Here is a 19,989-nt window from a genome sequence, read left to right as displayed (position 1 = left end):
CATGTGGACACGGAGGATTGGACAGGCCAAGTGACTCGCCCAAGGTCATGCTGCGACTGGGTCTTAACTCACAGCCGTCAACATCTCCCAAATGTGCCCGCGTGCTCCAGCCCCATGTCCCCTGAGCCACTGGCCCGCGCCTGCCCCAGCCTGTTCCAGGAAAACCCGAAAACTTAAAGGCACCCTCTGCGCACTACAGACCCTGCAACTGGATGTCGAACGGCAAAGAAGCAGAGGCTGTATTTCTACTCGTCACACCCCAGACGCGTGGCCTTGACAGCATTCGCGCACCCAGCTTCAGCAGCTGCTTTTTCTCATACACACTTAGTTTCTAAACTTTCTCTTGCTCTTTCTTATGGAGAGAAGTCCTCTGAGAGCTTAGCAAACACTCACTTGCTAATAAATATCTCCATTCAGCCCATTCTGCATCTAATGGTTTTTTCCAAGAGCTGCCTGGAAGATTAAAAAATGCCAGTTGTCTCCAGTATTTATAAAACCAAAAGGCATATCCCGCTCTTAAGATATGATATTAAGATACGCACCCTTGCAAGTTACCAAATCCCTGTCCTCTTAAAGATCCCGAACACGACGGGGGAAAGAGGACACCAGGGGAGGGCCGTGACCTTCAAATGCCCTTCGGGACACCTGCAGCCGGGAGGGGAGGTGGAGGCGCTTTTCTTTATTTACAGCCCCCGCCGAGCAGATGAAACCGCTGGATTTACACACAAAGCAAAGGTAGGCAGGAGCAGGCTGAGGGGAGGGGCCTGGGGCACAAGGGCACAGGGGCTGAGGGCCTGCATTTCCTGTCCCGAGTGCCCCAGGCCTGGGGCTGAACAAGCGGGCAACCCAGGACATCGTGGCTGCAGACCCAAGCCCAGGAACCCTCGCCGCCAGCCTGAGGACCAGGAAGGGCGGCCGCAGGAGAGAGAAATCTTGCCCACCGTGACTGCTGTGCTTCAGGCCAAGCGACCCAGGAAGACCCTGCCCCTGCGCCACGGGCCACCATGAGGCCCTGCAGGTCTGTCCCCTCTACAGACTGATTCATGAAGGGCTGCCCAAGGGCCAAAATGTAAAATGCAAACTGTAAAACCCTCAGGGAAAACCTTCAAGATGCAAGGCTATTCAGAGTCCTCGCGCCTGACCCCAAGGCACAATCCGTAAAAGGAAAGCGGATCAACTGGACCTCAGCAAAATCAAAAACCTCGCAGACAATGGAATATTACCCAGCACTAAACACAACAAGCCACGAGCCGTGAAAAGCCATGGGCCTCACACGCTCACGACTAAGGGCAGGAAGCCAGGCGGGAAGGGCCGCGTGCTGTAGGAAAGGCGGAACTGTGGACACGGCATGCGGATGAGCCGCTGCCACAGGCTCGGCAGGAGGGAGGGAGGGTGGAGCAGAGGGCATGAGGGCGGCGAGGACCCCCTGCGGGTGGGGACACGGGGTGCAGTGGTGACACGTGCCACTACGCCTGCATCCAAAGCCACAGACAGCGTCGGGAGTCAGCCCTGATGAAACGAGGGACGTCGTGTGACGGTGACGGCCCAACGTGGGCCCACCCACTGCGGGAGATGCCCCTTCTGATGGGGGCGCTGATAACGAGGGGGGTTACGGGAATCCCACCATCCCCTCCAACGTGCTGCGAACATAAAACTGCCCCCAGCGACGACCACCAGAAAAAGAGAAACCTCCGCCCTGCAAAGACGCTGCTGAGGAGACGTGAGCAGAGGAGGGAAAGCTGCTTCCTCGCCAGGACCACGCGGGTCCTGGGGCGTCAGCACGACCCGTGATGCCCAGGACTAGGCGGGAGACAGTCCCGGGCGGCTGCCAGGCCCCGAGGCTAACCCGGCAGCCCCTCCCTCTCCCCGCCTCGGGCTGCACCCCAAGCCCTGGGGGCCGAGGGAAGGCAGGGCCACAGCAAGAAGTGGGGAGCCCCGACTGCACCCACAGGCCCAGTCCGGCTCTGTGCCAGGTCCCCAGGGGCTCGGCCTCCGCCCCATGCTCTGTCCCCAAACAGCAAGGCCTGTGCTCTGGGCAGAGTGGGCAGGTCACCGTCACTACCCAGCCCACCCCGTCACTGTCCGTCCCCCCCGCCCCGCACCGCACTGCCCACCGCGTCACTGCCTGCCAGTCACTGCCCAGCCTGTCACTACCTACCCCATCACTGCCCCCCACTCCACTGCCCCCCCCACTGCCCGCTCCCCTCTGTGCTTGAGCCGCTGGGTCTCGTTTTAAACCCTGGATTAGAGATTCCTGAAGACACGCTGTGCCCCTGAAGCCCTTTCTCTGCCGTCAAGGACCTGATCCGCGTGTAAACCCCGCCGGCCTGCACCACGAGGTGACACCCGGGCCTCTTCCCGAGGCTCCTGCAGGGAGGCAGGGGTGGGAGGAAGGGCCCTGCCCCAGGGCCACCTTGCCCTCCTTCTGTCCCTGCCCTCGAGACGCTGCTCACTTGGGCGGCAGTGAAAGCCACTGTCACGCAGCAGAGATGAAAGAGCACAGCCCCCACGGGGAGGCACAGCCTCTGCCTCCTCGGGCCAGGACCCCACAGGGCCTCCCTCCAGGCCTCCCCGGGCTCCACTAATGATTATAAATGGCACGGCGCCTCCGATTTAATTGCAAAAGGTAATGATGCAGGGAGCATAAGATTAGATTCACCACAGAAGGCAATATCCTCAAACAATGAAAAAGAAAAAAAAAAAGGAAGAGCCGGGTGTGAGGACAGCGGACATCGATTGGAAGCTTCGGGATGACACACTGCAGCCGATGGTCGCAAAGTGATAGCGACAGAACTGCTGACAGCAGAGAAAAATGGGCGGAAGACGCATTGGGCTTTGCTGCAAAGAAGTTACAGATTCATCACCTGCCGGAAAATCAGTGAGAAGGCAATGACCGGGGGTCGGAGGTGGGCTCCATCGGACCCCAGCCACGGCCCGGGCTGGGCCGAAAGCCGCCTTCCCGCTGGGCGCCTCCTGCCCGGGGTGGGGGCTGGCCTCCTCTGGGCTGAGCGACCCCCGCCCCCGGCGGCTGCACCTGCCCGGGAAAGCAGGGGCTCCTGAAGAAGATCTCCCGAGACGCAGGCTGGACCCCTGGGGACACCCCGGGCTCTGGCCCAGATGCCCCAGCAAGTCCCCAGAAGGCGGGGGCCCTGCAAGTGTCCAACGGGCACGCGCGGGGGGCCAGGGACAACCTGGACCATGCAGTTTGCTTCAAGTTACCTGCTGCAGCCTAAACGCTTGGGTGAGATGTGCATTCTGCTCCATGACACATAGGTGCGCCTTATTTTTTTAACTTTAAAATTAAAAAGTGATTCTTTTTCCCTTAAATATTATTAACGTGCTAGAAAACAGCTTAACTTCACGTTGAAGCCGTGACACTCTCTGATGGTGCCGCCTGAGAACCTGAACAGGCCACCCCAACGCTGTGAAGTCTGACTTTGCGCCACGTGGTGAACACGACAACCCTTCTCACGCGTCTCTTCAACCAGCAGGTGAAGAAAGGGTTTATTAACACGCAGGTGCCGTGAGGGGAAAGCTGAGCACGCGTCACAGGAACAAGGGGCGATGAGGAGACACACGTTTGCAGAAGAAATCCGTCCAGGAGACTTCGTCCCCAAGCCCCTCTGGACCAGGGGTGGGACTCGGCCCCCAGGTAAGGGCGGCATCAAAGCTTTATTGTTTCAAATCCCTTCAGGGTCTCCCTAAAGTTGTCGCTTCGATGTATAAATGCAATAAAGTTATGAATGTATGTGAAACCCTTTTTTTTTTTTTTTTTGCTTTTTAGGCCTGCACCTGCAGCAGATGAAAGTTCCCAGGCTAGGGGTCTAATTGGAGCCGTAGCTGCCGGCCTACACCACAGTCACTGCAACGCAGGATCCAAGCCGCATCTGTGACCTACACCACAGCTCACAGCAATGCTGGTCAGGACCCACTGAGCGAGGCCAGGGATCAAACCAGCATCCTCACGGATACTAGTTGGGTTCGTTACCACTCAGCCATGATGGGAACTCCATGACAAACATTTTATTTATTTATTTATTTTTTTTGTCTTTTGTCTTTTTGTTGTTGTTGTTGCTATTTCTTGGGCCACTCCCGCAGCATATGGAGGGTCCCAGGCTAGGGGTCCAATCGGAGCTGTAGCCACCGGCCTATGCCAGAGCCACAGCAACACGGGATCCGAGCCGCGTCTGCAACCTACACCACAGCTCACGGCAACGCCGGATCCTTAACCCACTGAGCAAGGGCAGGGACCAAACCCGCAACCTCATGGTTCCTAGTCGGATTCGTTAACCACTGCGCCACGACGGGAACTCCATGACAAACATTTTATAAGAGGAAATTTTAAGAAATCAAATATGAAAATATATATTCCAATAGGAAGAATACGCTATGAAAAGCAAAGCATTCAAAGCAACGAATATTCGAAAGCCAAAGCGGTTCCCAAGAAAGCTGGTGTGACACCTTAAAACGGGTCTGGGAAAGAGCAGGACTCCTGGTCAGGAGCCCACAGACAGAGCCGCTCCTGCGCCTGGTGACGGAACTCGCAGGGTGACACGCGGGTGCCCGGCGGGACGGGAAGGTGGCCTCTGTGTGGGTCTGGGTTCCAGCAGTCACGGGGACAGAAGAGCTGCCGTGACTGCCGGCCAAACCCTCAGGACGTGCACACGAGGGAGTGAAGGGAAGACAGGCCGAAAGCCCACTGGGCCACAGTCAAGCGTTATTTTCACTACCAAGAAAAGCATCCATTTCATGACTTCTCTCACCTAAAAGGTGATTTTAACCAAATATACACTGAAAATCCACTCATTAAAAAGACATCCAGTTGAAACAGAAGAAAATATACTTCTGGATACCTGCTAACTCTCGGGCAGATTATGGCCAAAGGGGAGCCCTGTCAACTGCGGGGTTCTGGCGGCACTCGCACACGGCCCAGACGACAAACCCCGAACAGCCTTGGCCTCAAAGAGCCGCTCACTCAGGTCTTCGACTGATGATTTTGTCTGTTCACTAATTCTTTTACAACCACTGTCAAAATCCTAAACATACATGAATCTAGAAGGGCATTCTGAACTCGGCTGAAAGATCCCATTAAAAAACACAAAGGCCCCAAAGCTGTGGACTCTTTGCCTTACCAGAGCCTGGCTGGAGCTCTCCTGCAGGTCCCACAGCAGGAGGTGGTTGTCGGCCAACGAGATGACTCTCTTCCCGTCCCCCGCGGGCTCCCACGCGACACTGAGGGAGGAGACAGACAGGTTACAGACGGGCTTTCGCACACGGCCCTCCGCCCCCCGCAGTGCTGTCACAGCGCTTCTCCGACGGCACCGTCAGCCGGGCGACCGCGCCGCTGTGGACTGGCTGTCTGTGTCCCCCCCGGATCTCCTGTGCTGGGGCGGGGCTCAGGGAGTGAGCGGGCTTCAGGGAGGCCAGGAGGGTGGGGCCCGTGACGGGATCAGCGCCCTTTCGGTGATGGACGGGTTCCGAGCTGTCTCCCTGTGTGTCTCTGAAGGTCTCTGTCCCCCTATGTCCCTGTCTCTGCTTTTATACGTCTGCCTCTCTCTTGCTGCCACGGGGACACGGGGGGAAGGCGGCTGTCCCCAAGTCAGGGGAAGGGGCCCCTCCAGTGCCTGACCTGCTCGCACCCTGACCTCAGACCTGAAGCCCCTAGAACTGGGAGATGTCACCATTTGTTGTTGAAGCCCCAGCAGCCTGCGCCGACCGAGACACTGCCCACGGACCTCCCAGGGCCCGATTCTGGCCGCTGAGACGTGGAGGGGCCCACTGGGGGCTGGGTCTGAGGCGCAGGGGACGCCCACACCTGCGGCCACCTCCTGAGAGCAGCGCAGAGTCGGGGCCCCACAGCCCCGAGGTCCCAAGCAGGGCTGAGACCCAATGTCCCGCTGTTTCAGCCAACGTGAGCCACGTTTCCTGTCATCTGCAGCCCACACCATCCTAAGCGACACAGTGTGTACCCCAATAAGCAACGAAAGGCGGACATCACATCATCTCTGGGACGAAAGCGTGAACAGACGGAGACGAGGGGGGCTGTCTTCCCGGGTGAAACTCGCCAGTGCGTAGAGAGGACAGCTGCCTCGCTTCGAGGGAGGGACTGGAGACGCGCTAAGACCCCCGCGACGTCTTTCAGACGGGCCACGGTGCTGACCGCCAGGACTGCCAGGGAGCCGTTACCACTGCCACCCCGACATTAACGAAAGGCCAAGCACAGTGTCCGTCTCGTCTAGTGTAGGAAACACAAAAGTTCACAGCCCTCTGACCCCGCGTGCACCCTCCTAGAGCAGAGGAGAGCGGACTGTACCTTTTCCAATGACAGCAACGAAAACGGCCCGATTTCAAGCCACTAAAATAAAACACCGCGGGGATGCCAAGGAACCAGTTCTGAAATCTGCTGCTCCGGTTATCCTAAGATAACCACCTGGAAATTCCAATTTTGAAGACACTTCTTGGGAGCAAGCTGATGGGTCTTCTCCTGGTTCACAGCTACACTTAGGAACAGTTCAGACCGCTGCCAGTGGAGGCCAAGGAGAGACGCGAAACGGGGAGAGAGAGTGGACAACGGTCACCCCAGCCCTGTCCTGGAAGAGGACAAGCACGTGCCTGTGTGGGACATGGCCTGTCCCGTCCCAGACCACAGGCCAGGGCTGAGCTCAGAGAGGCTGGTCTCTCAGAGCCCCGGAGGTTAGAAATCCGAGGTGGGCTGCCAGCGTGGCGGGGTTCTGGCGGGGTTCTGGTCAGGCCCCTCCACACGGCCTGCAGGCAGCCACCTTCTGGCTACATCCTCACAGGGGTCAGAGCAGGGGAAGCTCCAAGTTTCTCTCCTAAGGGCCCTACCCGCATCCCAAGAGCCCCAGCCCATGGTCTGATTATCTCGCAAAGGCCCCACCTAACACCCCACCCTGGAGATGAGGCTTTCAACACCCGAGTCTCAGAGACAGAACTGCAGCTCCTGACACTCGCTATCAGGAGCAGGGAACCTGGACTGGTCTCCAAGCTCCTCAGCACATCCCGCCTGTGACTCCTGCACGGCGCCTGCACGTACATGCACGCACGCACACGCACACACGCACGCACACACACACACACACACACACACACACACACACACACACACACACACGCCGGGGTGGGAGCAGCTGGCGGCCAGGCCACGCCGTGAATGCTGTGACGTGACGGACACTGCCCGACACTGTGACCGTCGGTCTGAGAGTCATCGCACGGATACAGGCGTCTTCGGCCGACACTGCAGAAAGCCAGGGGTTCCCGGGTCTCTGACATCACAGGAAAAGGGCTGGCCTGTCGGCTGCCACGACGGACCCGCTGACATGCAGCCAGGCTCCCGGCTCAGGACCCTGCCCGTCTCCCTCAAAGACCACGTCCAAGGGCGCACTAGCCCCCAACGCCATCTCTGGGGCATGGACATCTGACGTCGGTTTCCCGCCACACTGAAGGCTTCTGGAGGGTAGACCCAACGTAGCAAAAGTCCTGGACAGGGACCGGCAGCAGCGTCTGGGGCGCGTGGTACTTAATGCACAGCTGCTCAGGGACCCCCAGGGTTTCCGGCAGGAGTGAGGCACCGCACGGAACAAAACGAGACCGGTTTAACGTACCCCTCGCTCCGCACTGGTGCGTGAGGGTTGCGAAAACCCTAAAAGGAGAACAATGAGAAAAGCTTTTAGGCTTCACGCCTGTTTTACCTTCCAAATGCGCGCGGCTCCAGCCGGGCCTCGTCATCGCCTGCGGCACCTGCCTCGGCTGACGCTCCTGGTCGGCGACGTCGGGGTGGACGGGAGCACAAAAGTGGGGACCCTGAGAGCAAAGGGCGGCGGGGCTATGAGAGCCGAGCGGGGAGGAAGGAAACAGACACGGCAACTCGAGCTGGAAACGGCACCCTGGCCACGGCAGGACCCAGCACGACACGCGCTGAGCCGGCGAGGCCTGGCCTCACCTCGAGACCAGGTGCGCAGGAGCCTCGACTGGAAAACAGTAAATAGCAAATTCGGTTTTAGAAAATGTTCCATCTAATGTGGGTTTTTTATTTCTTTTTTTTTTTTTTTTTTTTTTTGTCTTTTTGCTATTTCTTGGGCTGCTCCCGCGGCATATGGAGGTTCCCAGGCTAGGGGTCCAATCGGAGCTGTAGCCACCGGCCTACGCCAGAGCCACAGCAACGCGGGATCCGAGCCGCGTCTGCAACCTACACCACAGCTCACGGCAACGCCGGATCGTTAACCCACTGAGCAAGGGCAGGGATTGAACCCGCAACCTCAGAGTTTCTAGTCAGATTCGTTAACCACTGCGCCACGACGGGAACTCCGGTTTTTTATTTCTTTAATTCTTCTTTAATTCTTCTTCTTGAAATATAATTCATTTGTAATGCTGTGTTAGCTTCTGCAGTCCAGCACAGTGACCAGACATTTATACATACATCTTCTTTTCCTCTTCTTCCTCTTCTGAACAGAGTCTAGAGTCCCCTGCACTGCACAGCGGGACTTTCTGTGATAAACGATATATAACTGTTTGCATCTGCTGACCCCAAACGCCCAGTCCCCCATCCCCCTTGGCCACCGCAAGTCTGTTCTCTGTCTGAGGCTGCTTCTGTTTCACAGAGAGGTTCATTTGTGTCATAATGTGGGGTTTTTCTAAGTTTTGACGGCTGATTTTGTGAATTATGCTGAGCATCTCAAGCAGATGGCTGCGGTTCACCAAGGGGCCATGAGGTGACCTCGGGGAGCCTGGGACGGGGTGGGCAGAACACCACTCACAGCGTGTCTGGGGGTAAACGGTATTTCTTGAACCTTCTATTCCATTACACAGGTACGTGTGTGCGAGTGCAGGTGGGGGTCATGGGGTATAATTACCCCGATTCTGTCGAGAGGAACGTGGAGAATCCTGCCTCGGACCCTCCACTCGTCTCCTTGGTTCCTGGAAGCGGAGAGGCCGGCATTTCCTCTGCAGGCCTTCGCCCTCCTCTGGCCTCTTTCGGGAGCACGTGGAGCACTTGGCTCGCCCGGTGCTGCCTGCTGACCCGAGCGCACTCACGTCACCGGGCGCATGTGGCCCCCCGGCCATGACCCCAGGCCGGTGCTCTTTTCCGGAGTCCCTTCATGACACGTAGTCGGCAACACCGCTGGAGCCACTCTGTGCCCCCTGGTCCCCACGCGGGCTGGCAGAGCAGGTACATGCACCCCCCGCCACGTCTGCACAAGAGCCCCACCGGCGGCGCCAGGACCTCCCCCTGCACAACACACACGAGAGCCCAGCCCTCGCCTTCACTCAGTCTTGCTCGAAGCTGTTTTATTTTATGCCCTAATTTAACACTGGCTCACTAAAAATGTTTAAACCCCGGGAAAGTCCGAGACTCCACCCCGTGGAGGAAACGACAGGTGACACGTGGCTTCGGGGCCGACTGCACGTCCGCTGGAACGTGTGATGTCATCGTAATTTCTACTTAACAGGAAGGTGGTGGCGCGGTCACGTGACTCCACAGCTTCCCCAGATCTGCCTCTTGTCCCAGACCCTGTGCTCAGGGAGATGCTTCGACAAAGCCCCATCTCTGGTCTTCTCCAGGGGGATCCCCCGGGACGGTCAACGCAGCCACAGGACCCTCCTCGAGAAAGTGTCCCTCAGCTGCACACAGAACTACCGTCCGCAAAAGAGGCGCCTGTGACGGCGGGGCCCAGCCGCCAAGAACGGCTTCTATTTATTACCACCCACGGGCGACATAGCGGAAAACAAGCGTGCCGGGTTTATCGGGAGCAGCCTCTGCGATCACGAGCATTTGGAGTAAGTGGGGTGTGCACAGAGCAATAAACAGGGAAATTCTATTTCCTCACGGTTCATCGCCAGGAAACCAGTGCCATAAACATAACAAAACAACCCAGAATTTCTGCCACACTCGCTACTCCAAACTCACAAGTTTATTCCTTTGTTCATAAAAAGCACTCGTGTTTCTGCTTTTTCGCACTCTCCCAGCAAATGCGAGCGGACGTTAGATTTATATTAAGTCGCGAACAGTGGCCCAAACCTCATACATGTACACTGGAGCCTCCATAATCACCGAGAGAGACACAGGGAAAGGGCTGTTTCTGTAAATAAACCCGATGGAAACCCTAAACTCCTCTGAGGCAGTGAAGAGGACAGTAACAGCAGGATTGATGGTTCGGACTTGGCGGGTCTCACGCGGATCAAACAGAACACACACCCTGCTCCAGACGAGCGAGTCCGAAGAGCACGAGTCACACTCTGGATTTTGGCGCCTGGGCTGAGGACGCTCAAAGGGCACGTGCAACTCTTAAAACGACTCAATGGAAAGTGTACTTTACTCAAGTCACTTGCACACATACCCTGCCTCTCCCCCGCAGCCCCTGAGGTGGGGGGCGGGGGCCAGAAAGGCAGCTGTCAGGGCACAACCGCCCACCAAGGGGATGGAAATCAGAGAACAGGACACGGGAGGCAGCGGCCACACGGTGGGAACCAGATCAGCACACCGGGGTGGGGCTGAGACCTGTCCCGATGCCTCCCCGACTCTTCACACTGGTTACTTTACTGTAAAGGGAAAACCTCAAGAAAGAGGCCTACCCATCAAGACACTGGTGACGAAATGAGTGTTCACCCGTCAAATTTTGAACACCCTTTACAAAAAGAATGTAATAAATTATTTCCCCAGTTTAGACATCTCTCTCTTAAAATACACAGATTTGGCCATCTGGCTCATTTCGAAATTCCTGCTCAAAAATTCACAGCAGAACACAAGACAGCTTTTCACAAATGCCATAAGGATGTTTTAAAAAGAGCACTTTAAGAGGTCCACTATTAAGCCAAGAAGCACGCTTTGATCAAACCTGCGGATGCACGGCTTCCTCGTGGCTGAGACGCACGAGCGCTTGTAGTGACCATCACGCCTGAGGACTGCCCGCGCCCCTTCTGACCGGCGAGTCTGTAACTCTGGGCACTGAGGGACTCAGTTCTCAAAAGTCTGTGTTTATTCTGACGTCTCTCACCTGCACAGACTTACAGCTCCATCACCCACCTGCACAGCTCAGCACAAATACACACTCACACTAAAATTCAGCCACGCAAATTGTGTGGGCAGAAAGACACCACCCTCCACAAAGGCTTCCCTTGGGCGCTCTGTCCGACGCGGGGGAACGTGGGGGCCGATGGACACAGCTGCCCCCGCCTTCCTGGGCGAGGCGCCTGTCTTGTCCTGCCCCAGGGGGAGCCAGGGACTCTCTCCAGCCTTGAAGTCCAAGTCCCCAGGCCTCTGCTCCGAGGCCGTCCTAGCCCAGGCCACGGCTGCTGCTCACTGCAGACTCTCGAGACCGAGAGAGGGGCCAGTGCCCGGCAGGGGGGGCACCATGCCAGCCTGACGGCAAGTCCACCAAGTGCAGGGCTGCTGCTCCTGGTCTTCCCAGCAAGTCCAGAGCTAGCTCAGAGTCAGGCGCTAACCGTCCAGACCCAAGACACCATCCGAATTCCCACCAGCAGCCTGGCTGGCCCTTCTCCCCGCTCTCCTCCCACACCCTCTCCTCAGATAGCAGGAGAACAAGTGACCACAGCTGAAAATTCTCACAGGCAGAGTGAGTGGTCCTTCAGGCTTAAATCAGATTATTTAAATCTCAAGCTTAACAAACAGAACTTCAAAAAAATCCCCTCTAAGCTGTCCCGCTGGACGCAGCGGGATGTCTGTCCAGCACATTCCAGGAAAGACCCTTTGGGATCAGGGGATGACCAGCAGAAACACACTCTGAACCCTATTATTTAATGGAAACTTGAACTACAGTCTCAGAAAGGCTATGAGTTTATCCGTGACTGATGACTTACACTCTCTGCACCGTGCATTCAGTGTTCGTACCCTGACTCCCAGACGAGCCGCGTCCCCGAGCTGCCGTCTGCGACTCTGTCCCCACCTGCTTCCTAGCGCGCAGCCTCAGTCACCCTCACAAGGGCCAGGGCACCCTCCGCCTGCAGATGGAGACTTCAGCCGAAGTGAGGGAGGGCAGCGCCTTCATTTGTCCTGTGAAACCACAGGCTGTTTTCTCCCTACACAAAACCGGGCTGCCGGGCATCGTCCAGGCTGCTCTCAAAGCCAGCGGCTGATTTCCATGGTGGGCCAGCAACCAGGGAAGCAACTCCTGGGCTCCAGTTGAAAACTCTTACACCCAAGTGCAAGGGCGAAGCCAGAAAGCGGCAACGTGGATCTTATGACACCTGACGAACCTCCCACGAGGACACGGTCAGAAGCACGGGGAGCCTTCCGCCGCCACGGGCAGCAGCATCACAGCACAGGACCTCTGAAAACTTCAAACATCTCTTCTTACTTATCCTCAGAGACACCTCTTACAAGACATCAGGGATAACTCTGAATTTACTCGGCAACATTCACCCGAGCCAGTTCACATCATTCTACTCTTTGAACTAAAAAGAAGAAACACGATTACAAACAAGATCAAATCCTTGATTCTGGCCAAACCACCTCAAGGATTTGGGGGCCCACACAAGTTTCCTTGCTTGTGCTTCCTCCCCAAGTCCAACCCCAATATTCAGGCCCTTTCCTTCTTCTAATTATAAAGGACACTGGACACCCCCTCTCAGGAACCTCCAGCCCCTCAGCCTGCCTGGCCTCCGGTGCCATGTTTACCTCCACCTGCGTGAAAGAAGCATCTTCCCCCAAAGCTGGCTCAGAAAGCAGAGGTCAGCGGCCAGTGTGGACACAGGCATCTGGAGGAGCAGTAGAGAAAGACTAGGCCTGGGGGTGGGGGGGTCTCCAACTCCACACTCTGCGGGGGCAGGTGAGTGGGGAGGGGGCTGCAGCCAACCGTCATGAATTTTGCTTCACCCTCCAAAGCTGCCAGTTCCTGATTTTAGTAACTTTTCCTTTAAGGAGTTTCTCACCATCCAAGAAACACTGCCACTTGCCTGGCTGCTCCCGACACGCAGGCTGGGACACGGCCCGCGGTTTCCACTCTACTGGCTTTGCTCTGACTCTCCAGCGGGGAGCAACCCCCAGCAGCAGAGGCGCGTAACTCTTTAGCGGCTGGAGAGCCTCTTCATCATCAGAAGGCGATGGAGAGCCAGGAAGTCACCCGTGGCGGCTAATCAGCCCCTGGGCCAATCGTGATGGTGACGCGGTCCCCACCCTCACAGGGAGCTGGCGCCAGAGAATGGTTCCCTCCTTCCTGTTTTCACCTGCCACATCCGAGCCCTCCCCCCGCATCAGGCTCCAAAAGAGACGGGTGTAAACAGGGACGGGGGTGCAGTGCCAGGGGGCCCTGGAGAATTGGGGGGCTTGCAGCCCCACTCACACTGCCCACCCCTGATGCAGACGCCGTGTATGCTGATAAAACCCATCACCCATCAGGCTCCCCAGTGACTCGAGAGACAGTGACCCTAACATCTGCAAAACCAGGAGCTCCTCTCACAGGCAGAACCCTCTACCCTGGGCATCCAGGCAGGACCAGCAGGAAGATGCGTGAACACTCCAACCTCATGCTCAGGAAGACGTGTTTCTCTCCCCAGCAACTGACACCACATCTAAATGGTGTGGCGATCATTCGGCCGGCGGGGGCTGGTTCTGGGGTCGGACCACCCAGCTCCAAAACCCAGTGACTCCCCGCAGAGCGCGTCTCGTCCTCTCTATGGTCCAGCCTGCAGCGGTCCTGCTGGTCAGGGTCACTGCGGGAACCCAGAGCCCGGGTGACAGTCCTGACTCAGCAGCCACTCTCTTCTCATCAACCACTGAGTGAGGCCCTGAGGACCTGCGCCGGGGCGCTGTCCTCGGTGCTGATTTCGGAAACGTTTCTCGGGGTGCGGAGGCTGCCGGGCGCTGTCCTTGGTGCTCAGTACACGGCCCGCGGTGGGCCTGGCCCTGCCCGGCTCAGTCCACAGAGAAGGCAGAGGAGCAGGCAGTGCCACGTCAGGCGGTGGTGACGCCGTGACGAAGGTGAAACTGGGCAAAAGGGCAGAAAGGCGTGAGTGGGGGTGGAGCAGGCGCAATTCCAAGAGAAGGGTTAAGAAGGACCTCTCTGAAGAGGTGACACAGAGCCAGAGGAGCTGAGCGCTGCAGGTCACAGGCAGCCCCCTTGAGGCCAAGTTGGGACCCGCGTGCCACAGGCAGACCGGGAGTCAGCCCCTTCACGGCTTCTCAGACCCTGGAAGGACCACATGTCCAGAGATCCTGCCCGGAGCCAGAGCCGTCAGCCCAAGTGTCATCACCTTTCCAGAAACAGGGACTTGATCTAGAGAAACGGGGGACTTGCCAGTGACCCTACGGCCACCTCAGGACAGGTGAGGACTAGAGACCTCGCGAGCGCCGCCTGGCCCTGCTGGCGGAGACGGAGGCGTGGGGACCGTCACACCACAGCCAGGCTGCTCCAGAACAGGAAGCGGAACGGCCCTGGGATGGGAACCCGCGCCTCTGCCTGTGGGCACAGCGACAATGCTGGGCGTTGGGGCTATACTGCGGTCCTGGGCACCCCCTCATAGCCAGCAGCGGTGGATGCTCGGCGTGCCCAGGAGCCCCTCTTCCGGAAATGCTCGCCGCAAAATAATAAAGAAAAGTGAGCAAACAAAAAACCACCGTTTCTCTCGTGTTTGACCACAAATAGCGTCCCTCACCCCCACGGATTTGGCAAACTTCAATTTCCATTAACTTTACTTCCCTAATGATGAAGCTTAGACACGACAGCTCCCAGCGCCAGTGAGGATGCAGAGGCTGGACCCCCACACACGCTGGAGCGGCGCCTCTGGAGCAGGACACAGCTGTTTCCACAAAATTAAACACCACGCCGCAGGCCCAGCGACTGCCCCCGGGCCCTCAGCGCGGAGACAGAAAACCCAGACGAGACAGTGAGACTCGGAGCATCGTCACTCACAGCAGCCAAAGCTGGGGCCCAGATGTGCTCCACGGGCGAGGCACCCACAGACCCTGCCCACCCCCCTGGAGTCCCGCTCAGGGAGAAGGAAGGAGCGACAACAAGGAGGAGCCCCAGGGAGGGCCTGAGAGCACGAGCTGCCGGCAGATGCAGGCAGTGTGTGATCCCACCTGCAGAAGCTCTTGGAGAGACAGGTGTACTGCGTAGGGCACAGGCTCGCGGCTGCCAGGGGTTAAGAGGGGCGTGGGAGGGTGGTGGCATAAAAAGGTGGCACCAGCGATCCTGGCTCTGTGTCCCGACGGTGGCGGTGGCTACAGAGACAGACATGCCTGATGAGACAGCATGGGGCTCAGTGTGCACTCACGTGTGCGTGTGGAACGTGCTGTGAGCGGGGGCCCAGGTTGTCTTGATGCCTCGTTCCTGGAACTGACCCCACATGGCAGTTACACAAGGTCCCCGTGGGGGAGTCGGGCAGGGCACACGGGGTCTCCGTGCCGTTCCTACACCTGCACCCGCATCCCCAAGTGAAAAGGCCAAGGACACACCGGCACACCGCGGATAACAAAAGAACTCGAGGAGTTCCCATCCTGGCGCAGCGGAAACAAAACTGTCGAGCATCCATGAGGACGCAGGTTCAATCCCTGGCCTCACTCAGTAGGTTACGGATCCGGCGTTGCCCTGAACTGTGGTATAGGTCGCAGACTCGGCTTGGATCTGGCGTTGCTGTGGCTGTGGTGTAGGCTGGCAGCTGCAGCTCCAATTCAACCCCTGGCCTGGGAACCTCCATATGCCACCAGTGTGCCCTAAAAGGACAAAAGAGAGAAAAGAAAAGAAAAGAGAAAAGAAAAGGAAAAAAAAGAAATACTTTGAACGAAGGCCGCAAATTCTGAATACCAGCACTCCAAGGCAAATCTGAGGAGGATGGGGAATAATACCAAGTAATTAAATACCAACGATGACCTCCTGACACGTTTCCCTTCAAAAGTGAGGGCGCAGCTGTTTTGCGATCTGCATCTCCTGCCACCACCCCAGGGGCAGGCACGGCCTTGGCGGCTTGCACAGCCTGCTCCTCCAACTGGTGACCTGCCTGATGGGGAGCAGGAGGCACGTTCCCTCTGAGCTCACCCCGCTCAGCGCCCCCCAAAGGTAGGGACGCCTCCTACACCTGCCAACTGCCTGGAAACCGCAGCCCGCGCTGTGTCACTGCCCCAGTGCCAGGGTGCTTCCTGGGATACACACACACGCACGCGCACACACACACACACACACACACGTAAAGACATGCACACACGTGCACAGGCTCTCACACTCACACACGTGCAAAGACAAGTGCAAGGCTCTCACACACACACGCACACATGCAAATGTTTGCTGGGGAAGCAGGGCTGCTGTCTGAGTGAGATGTGGGCTCCAAACAGCCCTGTGTGGGCGGCAGGGCTGCTCTGCACTGGGCAGGCAGTTCCTCGAGGGCAGGACAAGCCCCACACCCCTTCTCCGCAGGTGGCCGGCGGCTGGGCTCCTCGGGGATCTGAGACGAGCACAACCTGGCGCTTGCTAACACCCCACACCCCGAAGGCTGATAGACAAGGGCATCCCAGGTCCCCAGCCGGGACTCTGCACCCCCTGCCTCCAGACACAGCTGACATGGGGACACGGATCAGTCGCGGTTCCCTTGTCACCTCCTCTAGTAAACAGTAAGACTCTTTTCTCAGGGGCCCAAGGAGAGTGGGTCACAGCAGCTCCACGTGGTCCCCACCTGCCCTGCCTCGGTTACACATTTACACCAAGGTCTCCCCAAGACACCGTGACTTGAGGCCGGGTCCCCCGACTCTTCACCCCAGGTCCCCAGAGCCGGGCAGGCATGGGCGGCGGGCGCTGAATGTCTGCTGATTAACGTGTTTAATTGGCAGAGTGACTGAGGAAGGACCACACAGAGGGGGTGGCGCTCTCGGGCAAGTGTGCACACACGCGCGCGCGCACACACACACACACAGGCGTGTCGCTGCATTACTGAGCAAAACAACTGCAACCACGGCAACCATAAACACCCATAACAAGGGTACGCTCCCACGGGCCCTCCTGGAAAGCACGGCTTCCTGAGGGGGCCGCGGCTTCAGTGCCCAGACAGCTGCGCAGGGGATCCCGAGGAGAGTCCATGAGTCACCGCGGGGGCACACGGGCGACCATGGGCCAGGGAGCCCTAAGGGTGGCAGTGGCGCGTCGGCGTCCTGAGACCGCACGGGACATTTGGGGGAAACGAATGCAGGACGAGGCCTCCGAGGGCCTGGGACATAGCAAAACCTGCACCCGGGTGTCCACACCTGGTCCACAGAAAAGGAAATTTTAAGCCTTCAACCCGAAGCAACACAGAAGTTACTGATGCCCAGGGCTGCTGAGTGAAGCGTGCGCCTGACCTAACAGACAACAGGCCTAAGAGCTGCGCGTGCCTGACCGCTACCCCGCGGGCAGGTGCCAGCAAGACCAACTCTAGAAAGAAAGGTGCCGATGCGGCTTCTCCTGGCTTGTGTGCAGGGGGGTCTCTGCCCACGTGTCTCGTCGGGAAAAGGACAGGCGTTGCAAAGAGGAGGCGGGCGCCTCACGCCACCTTCTGCAAAGACCGGCCAGGCCTCTGCAGGGTGGACCCGGCCTCCAGGCCTGCCCGGGTGCGCAGGGCGGGACCTACCAGGCGGTGCTGCCGCGGGCCGGGTGGTCCAGGTGGCAGAGCAGCTCCAGGGCGTGCGCAGGGCTGGCTGCGTCCTCAGGGGACTCGTGGCCGCCGGGCTCCAGCTCCGCAGGCATCCTCCACACCGCAGCGCACGTCAGGACTTTGCTGTCTGCAGCTGAGGGACAAGGGAGAGGTCAGGAGAGTGTGGGCGCCCCCTCCCCGCCCCCGGACCTGCAGACGGCACCCCGGCACACCCCCTGCCGAACCCGCAAGACACCCTCCCCCTACTCCAAAGCATTAACATTTCAGAGAAAAAAATTAATTTCCTCAAAATAGATTTACTTCTGTTCTTCTCCAACAGTCCTTCCAAAAAGGGAGCAAAATTGGGGGCGGCGGGGGGGATGGGGATATCATCACCAGAGGGGCAGCTGGAGTCTAAGAGGGGCATGAAACAGATCTTCCCAGAAAGCGTGTGCGAGCACCTTGCACAGGCCTGCAGGTGCCACATCCACACACGTACTAAACGGTATGAGCCGTGGTACTGGCCCGTCCACTGAGGGGAGGAGTGAGGGCCCAGCCCCACAGGCTGAGCCCTGCTGGAGAGCCACCCGGCGCACAGCCACGCGGGTACAGCCTCTCCCACAAACAAGAGCATGCCCACCAGAGGCTGCCTGGCACCCCAGGGGTCAGACTCCTGATCTTTAAGATGCTCCGGGAATCTGCCCATTCCGGGGCGCCTTGCAAAGCCACTTTGAGGACAGAGAGACTAAGCTCAGACGAGAGAGATGGGTCACCTCTTTTCAGAGACTGTGCCTGGCTCCAGGTCTCTGCCCCTCTTGACAAGTTTTCAGTGAGACAGAAAGACAAAGAAAACGCAAAGACACAGACTTAACATTATGTGATAAAACTGCACCATAAATTCCTAGCTATAAATCATCTCCAACTTGCTTTCCACTTTGTCCTAAGCCGCATCTGTGCTAAACACGTTCCCCTCTTAAAGACGGTCTTCAGTAAATACGGATGAAACGATGAACGAGCAGGCTCAGCAACTGGTATCGGGGGAAGAATACAGAAGGTAGAAAAAGAGAGAACACTCGTGAATGGCAGTTCCTCCACACGAAATAAGGCACAAAACAAAGGACCTCACAGCACTTTCAAAAACGTCTCACTTCTCATTGGAGACAACGGTCCTGCAACCTACATGCCAACCGATCGGCGGAGAAACGGAGCAGTGAACACGTGGGCCCAGAGCCTGCTCCCTGCTCCCTGCTCCCTGGGTGTTACTATCACAACGCCACGACTACCCACGATCTGACAGCACCTGGAAGGATCCAGATTTCAACTAAGTCTTTCTGATCCCGCGCTCAGTGCTCAGTCACCTGCCTCATTGAAATGGCCTGCGTGACACGCAGGATCCCGCGCTCAGTGCTCAGTCACCTGCCTCACTGAAATGGCCTGCGTGACACGCAACTGCAACTTGAGAGGAACGTGGAATTCCCGCTGTGCTGCCGCGGGTTCAGGGTCACTACAGAGGCACAGGTCCGATCCCTGGCCCGGAGCACTGGGTTAAGGACCTGGTGTTGCTGTGGCTGGGATTCAATCCCTGGCACAGGAACTTCCAAATGCCATGGGTATGGCCATTAAAAAAAACAAGCAAAAAAAGGGATAATGTATATTGTCTATAACTTTAATCTTAACATTTCCATTGTCAATCATGAAAAAGCACGACAGTTGCTGTCTATGCAAGAAACTTTATTTATTTATTTATTTATTTATTTATTTATTTATTTTTTTTTTGCTGAGATTTTTCAGTTCCATAGTTTTTTTTGCAGAGTCCATGGAATTGGCAATGGGACTCCTGAAAGAGAAGAATGACCAACCAAAGAGAGTTGGCAACTTCGAGTTAGAAAGAAGCAAATGCCCAAGACTCACCCAACAGAAGCACAGATTATATTAATCTTCCTACATAATAAAAAAATCAATGCCTAATCTAAAAAGTGATGGAAATACTAACATGGGGACTAAACAGTGGCTGCAGAGCACAAAGAGTGAGCTGCATGACACGGCAGAGGCAGTGGGCAGCAGAAGAGCTACTGTCCAGGAGAAACGACTAGCAGCGGAGTCCCCGCTGAACAACGCCTTCTTCGCAGACTTAGGCTCAGGTGTCAGGAAAATAACTCTTCCTGTAGCTGCCTGCTCACCCGGCAAACAGCTGTTAAGGGTGAAATAATAAATGCTTTCCCCTTGAGAGAGGATGGAGATGAGAACGCTTTGTGTTACAGCCTCTAGTTAAATTTACGCTAGAGGTCCTAACTAGCTCAAGACGGCAAGAAAAAAACCAATGGTACAAGAATAGGAGAAGACTAAAAATACTACTACTTGCAAATGACTATGTGTGTAGAAAACGTAAGAGAATTTACACATGTAGATGTTACAGAT

The 19,989-nt window shown here is 57.1% G+C and overlaps 1 protein-coding gene across 6 annotated transcripts in view; it reads right to left on the bottom strand.

Moving 5' to 3' along the window:
• Positions 1 to 19,989, bottom strand: part of EIPR1 (tumor suppressing subtransferable candidate 1) — a 74,722-nt gene that overhangs the window by 10,013 nt on the left and 44,720 nt on the right. For all 6 annotated transcript variants that reach the window (XM_021085729.1, XM_021085730.1, XM_005662769.3 and 3 more), the window contains 2 exon segments: positions 17,569 to 17,725; positions 5,133 to 5,232 (listed from right to left, as the gene is read on the bottom strand). In XM_021085729.1, the coding sequence (XP_020941388.1) occupies positions 5,133 to 5,232; positions 17,569 to 17,725 (257 nt within the window).

The sequence above is a fragment of the Sus scrofa genome, chromosome 3 (assembly GCF_000003025.6).
Source record: "Sus scrofa isolate TJ Tabasco breed Duroc chromosome 3, Sscrofa11.1, whole genome shotgun sequence".
Taxonomy (NCBI): domain Eukaryota; kingdom Metazoa; phylum Chordata; class Mammalia; order Artiodactyla; family Suidae; genus Sus; species Sus scrofa.
Note: the sequence above shows the minus strand (reverse complement) of the source record. Positions and strands in the feature narration are given on the sequence as shown.